General features: G+C 46.4%; 1 protein-coding gene across 1 annotated transcript; it reads left to right on the forward strand.

The window, feature by feature from the left end:
- The first annotated feature begins 1,133 nt into the window (after positions 1–1,133).
- Positions 1,134–7,021, forward strand: vangl2 (VANGL planar cell polarity protein 2). Its single transcript, XM_035633850.2, has 7 exons — positions 1,134–1,485; positions 2,090–2,213; positions 3,264–3,871; positions 4,913–5,046; positions 5,303–5,438; positions 6,223–6,466; positions 6,627–7,021. The coding sequence occupies exons 1-7, from the start codon at positions 1,415–1,417 to the stop codon at positions 6,885–6,887; spliced, it is 1,578 nt and encodes a 525-aa protein (XP_035489743.1). The 5' UTR covers positions 1,134–1,414; the 3' UTR covers positions 6,888–7,021.

The raw sequence follows: 7,021 nt of genomic DNA on the forward strand, positions 1-7,021 counted from the left end.
TGAGACGGCGATGAGGGAGGGAGGGAGAGGGCAAACAAGTTTGGTGAAAACACAGAAATCCAATATGGCCGCCATTGTTGGTGCGAGCTAACGGCGGCTACGGCTAAGTGTCCTGAGCGAGGGGGGGGGTTGTGTGATGATTAACCTTCGACCGAGACCCGGAAGACGTGATGTAAGAAACACAGAGCTGAAACCAAAAGGCTCAGAGGTGTCAACGTGTCTTCAGTGACACGTGGTCGACAGATCGCAGCGGGCGATGGGTTCTTTCCCCACTGCGACCATTTACACCAACCCCTAGTTTAAAGGGTTATGTCACTTCATATTAGTACAGTTAAACTGACTGTGAGAGACTTCGAGGAACTATTTTTTTGTGCTGTTGTTTGTCCAAAGTGGAACTAACGATTTATTGTCGATTATGGGCGACAGGAAAAGTTCTGGAAAATGTCCGGAGAAACATTTGTGGACATTTGCGTTCTCACACACAGCCCCTCCGGAACATTTCGGGAAGACATCCAGATTTCAGTTCACGCCCAAAAGCATTCATGTTGAAATGACACAAATACTGTTTATCAGGCATTTTGATAATTGTTCCATTAGTCAACGAGTCTAAACACATTCTGGCCACGGCTTCAATCAGGCCGAGATAAGTTTACGATCATTATCTTTTTTTATCACGTTTTTAATATAATCTCTCGAGGACTTGCTACGGCCGTTGAGTTGTGTTTTATGAGTGCGTTTGTTTTATGAGAGGAAGATTGTGTTATTTCTTCCGTCAATAGTTTCACAGTCTCACTTTTAAACGTGTACGATTCCTTATTTAACTTTTATTTTACTGTGCCGTTTAAGTGCCTGACATGAAGTTCAGCGATGCCTCCTGGGACTTTCAAGTGCTTCCTTGATGGTCCGGTTGATACTGTAGCTTTTAGAAATATTAGTGCCTCTTATAACCCGAGACTGACGAGCACGTTGAGTACCGCGATGAAGAGCAGGTCAAAAATCGTGAACGTCAGTCACGTGATCCACAGCAGGTCTCACGTTTTTCAAAAAGGCTTCTTACCAATTTTTCTTTACTTTCCCGTCTCTTTCAGATTCCGGCCACCTCAGCTCTCCCCTGCCGTGACTCTCCCACCCCACATCTCCTCCTCCTCCTCCTCCTCCTCCTCTCCGTAGCCTCCCCCGCCCTCCCGCCTCCCTTCTCCTGCTCCCCCCCCCACCCCCATCGGCCTCCAAGATAGATTCCCTCAGGAGCAAGGTTGACCTGCTCAAGCTGCCCCTGGCGCTCTCCACCAAGTCCCTCTCCGAACGCAAGAGCCAGCTGGGAGGAGTCGGCGAGCAGCGCGGCCCGGGGGGAGGAGGAGGAGGAGGAGGAGGAGGAGGCGGCGCCCGCAAAGCCCGCTCACCGCCGACCCGAGACATGGACAACGAGTCGCAGTACTCGGGCTACTCGTACAAGTCCTCCCACTCCCGGAGCTCCCGCAAGCACAGGTGGGTCACGGGGGTCACACCTGTTTCAACATGATTTTAATATCGTCGCACATTGTTGTGAACACGCAGCCAGCCTACATGCTGGATTCATTTGGTGAAATATCAATTATCCCCAAAAGACGAGATACTGCTTGTTCAGTTTGATCATCAGCCCCAAAGTATAACTCACGTCAAACCTTTCGAGATCCTAAACGAAGTCCATCTTATTTGTGATTAAAATAGTAATAATTGTAGTTTTGAATGAGTTTCCTATCATGAATTTTCTAGAATCTGGGAGACTAGATGACGACACTTGTTTCCCTACGAAGGCAGTGAGACTTTTTTTTCTTCTTCACGTTTTTGAATCAAACTGCGGGACCAAAATATCAAAACTCCATTTCAAAGCCGACATTTAATAACCAGGAAGCTGTTATTTGTCATCTGTTGTAACCAGTTGCATCCATAAATCAATCAATCAATAAATCAAAATTCAGTAATAGATAAATCCCTTGACAAGAGCTTTGAACTTCATGTAGGCTATGCTCTAATGAAGCTTCCCAGTGTTCCGGGATAAAATCCATGTAATGATAATGAGGACGAGTGTGTGTGTGTGTGTGTGTTCCAGGGATCGGAGGGATCGTCATCGCTCTAAGAGCCGCGACAGCAGCAGTCGTGCAGACAAGTCGGTGACCATCCAGACGCCCGGGGAGCCGCTGCTCGACGCCGAGTCGACCCGCGGAGACGAAAGAGTCAGTCGCACTGTTTGTCACGAGTTTGTCTGTTTGTTTGGGTTTTTTTTAAGTTGCACGTTCGTGAAATTCAACTCTCAACATCGCAGAACTCCTGCTGTTTGTGGAAATGACATATTAAATTCTTCTGGTGCTTTGGCTCCGACACGTCCGTGAAAGGCTCGTGTACCCGTCAGTCACTTCACTTCGGACCCTCGTCCGTCCCGTCAGTCACTGGCGGAGAGCAGCTGTTGACATTTGTGTAATTGAGTCTTAAGATATTATGTGTAAGACGTTGTATTTTTAAGTGAAGAGGCATTTTTTCATTAAGGCGCCTGAGGTCACTTTTTTCTTTTTTGTGTTCCTAGATGAAGTGAGGAGGCGTCTTTCTTTAAATAGTCCAGAGGCATTTGTTTTAAAATGTTTAAGTGAAACACCGTCTGTGGTCAGAGGCTACATGGACACAAACAACCTGGACACTTCTCATAACTTGATGAAAACATTTGAACTTATCTGGAGTTGAGGGTTGATACATTTTTTTTTAAGCAAAGATGTCGAATTTTTGTTTCTTATTTCTGAAAGTTAATGATTTGTTGCTTTTTCTTTTTCCCACGTGAAACTGAACATCTTTGGATTTAGGGACAAAACAAGACATGGAAAAACTACGATATTTTAAAATGTATTTATTATTTGAAGAAATAATTGGCAGACGTACTGAAAAAAACAAATAATCATTGATTGCAAAATGACCTTTCATTTAAACAACCATAATTCAATTTCAGTGTTGATGCAGGGTAAACTCTTCATTTGTTTTATTAGCAAAATTATTGTGGATTAATTTGCTGTCAATTGACTAATCGTTTAAACAGCTATTGATTTCAGTGCTACTCTGATTGGCTTAATTATTTTATCAGGTGAAAAGATCAAATATATCCTAGTAAAAGCTTCAGAAATGCAGATCGTCTTGTATGTTTCTTATGTGTCGAGGTCCTTTGCTCATTATCTCTATTTCAGACAGTGAAATTAACCCTTGAAAACATATGAATCATTTCTTCTCTCCGTATCCTCCAGGATGATAACTGGGGAGAGACCACCACGGTGGTCACCGGCACCTCGGAGCACAGCATCTCCAACGAGGACCTGACGCGCGTCACCAAAGATTTAGAGGAGTCGACGCCGCTCGAGTGCAAGCGCTTCGTCGGCCCGGCGCTGGGAGGCTGCCTGAGCTTCTTCGCCCTCGTCACGCCTCTAGCCTTCCTCATCCTGCCGCAGGTCCTGTGGCGCGACGCCCTCGAGCCCTGCGGCACGCCGTGCGAGGGCCTCTACGTCTCGCTGGCCTTCAAGCTGCTGGTGCTGCTCATCTCCTCCTGGGCGCTCTTCCTCCGCCCGCCGCGCGCCACCCTGCCGCGCTTCTTCGTCTTCCGCTGCCTGCTGATGGTGCTGGTCTTCCTGTTCGTGGCGTCGTACTGGCTGTTCTACGGCGTGCGCGTGCTGGAGCCCAGGGAGCGGGACTACAGGGGGATCGTGGAGTACGCCGCCTCGCTGGTGGACGCCCTGCTCTTCATCCAGTACCTGGCGCTGGTGCTGCTGGAGGTCCGACACCTGCAGCCGGCCTTCTGCCTCAAGGTGGTCCGCAGCACGGACGGCGCCAGCAAGTTCTACAACGTGGGCCACCTCAGGTTAGTCAGACCGATCCTGGGAACTGGTTTCGTCAAGTTAATTACAAAGTTACTAATACTTGTGTCACCGTGCGAGTAGGAAAAACTGTTATGTCAACTGGTGACCTTTAGAAACAGCACCTCTAGTGGTCACGTTGCTGAAGTCGGTGTTATTATAAAACCCGACCGATTCAGTCTGGTTGGATTTTTTTAAAATACCTTTCTTCTGAAAATAATAAAAATGATTAATCAGAATTAAAAAAAACCTTTCTTCTTCTATCACATCAAACTGCCCATTTCTCCTTAATCTAAAGTGATTCACCCTTAAAATGGATTTTCCCAGTTAACCCAGAAAATTCCAAAAATCTGTTTCCCAGTTTGTTCCATCAGGAATTTTCAACTTTGTTTCAACGTCGTTGGATTTTTTCTTTTTAAACTAAAAAAAAAGGGAATAACAGTGTACTCCGTGTTAAAAGTTTTCATTTGACAACTTGAACAACAAACGCGATGTCACAGGTTTGAGAGGTCAGGAGAAAAAATTATTTTACTTCTGCTTCGCACACTTTTATTAAAGTTGCTTCCTAATAAATAATGTCAGATTTTGAATTTCCTTGGCCTTTTTTATTTAAAAAAAAAAAAGGTGTTGGCGTAATCATTGTAGTAATAATGATAAACTTATGTGGCACAATTCATGCACTAAATGCAACACAAAGTTTTATTAAACAAAAGAAACAGAATGAAGAAAAAATTATTGAGATAACATGTAACAACCATCATACCGTAAAAAGATTTGTCTTGATGTTTCTTTAAGACACATTTTTAACTATTAATAACTGGTGAAATTATGAATGTAAAGGTTCTGTAATACAAAACCCCTCATAAAAATCAGATTATAGAAATGGAAAGTGAGTAAAACAGGAGATAAACCTGCTTGATTCTGAACTGAGCTTAGATTTTAAGTACAACTGATTTATTAAATCACCGTACGATTTAGTGTCCACTGGTCTCTGACGTCTGATCACCACTAACTGTGTCAGTGATGTTTGACCCTGTGTGTTTCAGTATCCAGCGGGCGGCCGTCTGGGTGTTGGACCGTTACTACAGCGACTTCCCTGTTTACAACCCTGCGCTGCTCAACCTACCCAAGTCCATCCTGTCCAAGAAGATGACCGGTTTCAAGGTTTACTCCCTGGATGGTAAATGCACAGGCGCATGTCTGATCTGAGGCCAGTTGTCTAATCCTGAACTCCTCATTTCCCTCACTCGTCACTGTCATTAGTTGGTCTGCAAAAGAACCAGCAGGTTAAAAGTCGTCATTAAAGTTCACCTACATGCATTTTTCTTTACTCAGATCTGCATGATGTGAACATGATTTGACTCTTTCTCGAACATTTGCTACAAACCTGAAATGCTCATCCACTGATTCCCCTCGCCGCTCGTGTCGTCTTGTAGAAAACACCACCAACAACTCCACGGGTCAGTCCCGGGCCATGATCGCAGCCGCCGCCAGGAGGAGAGACAACTCCCACAACGAGTTTTACTACGAAGAGGCCGAGATGGACCGAAGGACCCGCAAACGCAAGGCCAGGTCAGAGGGCAGAGGGCAGCGGGTCGAACACACTGACGGAGACAGTCGAGTTGAATGTGTTTATATGAAAAGCAACAACAACAGGAGTTGAGCCAAAGTGCTTTTCAATCAAGGCAAAGGAAAGCGACATACGCATGGAATAAGAAAAATTTACAGAGTATTAGGGCAATGTATGAAAGAAGAAAACAATTACAGACCCGGGGGAGGGGGGGAATATTCAAGAAAAAACTCGGAATTTCCGAGATTGAAGTGGTAAATTTAGGAGAAGGAAACCCGGATATTCTCTGACATTATAAAGTCATAAATTTGCGAGAGAAAAAAACTCTGTGATCAAAATGCGATTCTGTGTTTTCTTGTGAATAGGCCCAGTTCACAGCAAGTCTCCACAGTCCGGATGCTAACGATAATATGGTCATTCTGAGGCTAAAAAAATCTATTTCCTTATTGTTAAAACCGATTGCAAAGTTTTTGGATTAGGTTGGTCCACTGCAGACATGCGGCAGCGTCTGTGGTGATCCTGTTGGACGTAGCTCCTTGAAAAACAAGGAAATTTACCACTTTATCTCGTTAATTTACGACTTTGTCAGAAAAAAAATATTACTCAGAATATTACCCCCCTCCCTCTGTATTTATTTTTTTTTGTCCCTTATACGACCTCGTACGTTTATCTCTCCCCGAGTGTATAAGCAACCGGAAGAATCTTAACTTTGAAAAGACTTTCTGTTGAGAAACCGTCTAACAGTAAGTCTTTTTCTTTTCTTATTTTGTTTTGCCAACTGCTCAGGCTGGTGGTGGCGGTGGAAGAGGCCTTCACGCACATCAAGCGGCTCCACGAGGACGAGGCCGCCTCGTCCCCCAAGCACCCGAGAGAGGTGATGGACCCCCGGGAGGCGGCGCAGGCCATCTTCGCCCCGATGGCGCGCGCCATGCAGAAGTACCTGAGGACCACCCGCCAGCAGGCGTACCACAGCATGGAGAGCATCCTCACACACCTGCAGTTCTGCATCACGCACAACATGACGCCCAAGGTGAGCGTGTGCGTCGGCCATCGAGGCCCGAGGCGCCGCTTCGTTTTTACCCAACGTCGATTTTTCATCCGATACATTAATATATTTTCACTGATAAAACTTGTTCTGCTGTGTTTCCACGATGCGTAACCCCTCTCCCCCGTCCTGCCCCCCCCGACAGGCTTTCCTGGAGCGTTACCTCAGCCCGGGCCCCACCGTGCAGTACCAGCAGCAGAGCGGCAGGGGGCGCCAGTGGACTCTGGTGAGCGAGGAGCCCGTGACCTCCGCCCTGCGCCAGGGTCTGGTGTTCTCCGTGCGGCGCCTGGACTACTCCCTGGTGGTCACGGTCACGCCGCTGCCCTTCCTGCGGCTCGGCGAGGAGTTCATCGACCCCAAGAGCCACAAGTTCGTCATGAGGCTGCAGTCGGAGACCTCGGTGTGAGGGGTCACGACCCGCACCCCCTGTCCGTAACTAAGACCGTCTGTTTTTATGATCATCACAGATGCACAGAAATCAAAACTGTGATCAGCTCAACGATTGTTGTTCGAAACCTGGAAATAAACGGATGCCTTCGA

Source organism: Scophthalmus maximus, chromosome 5 (assembly GCF_022379125.1).
Source record: "Scophthalmus maximus strain ysfricsl-2021 chromosome 5, ASM2237912v1, whole genome shotgun sequence".
Classification (NCBI taxonomy): Eukaryota; Metazoa; Chordata; class Actinopteri; order Pleuronectiformes; family Scophthalmidae; genus Scophthalmus; species Scophthalmus maximus.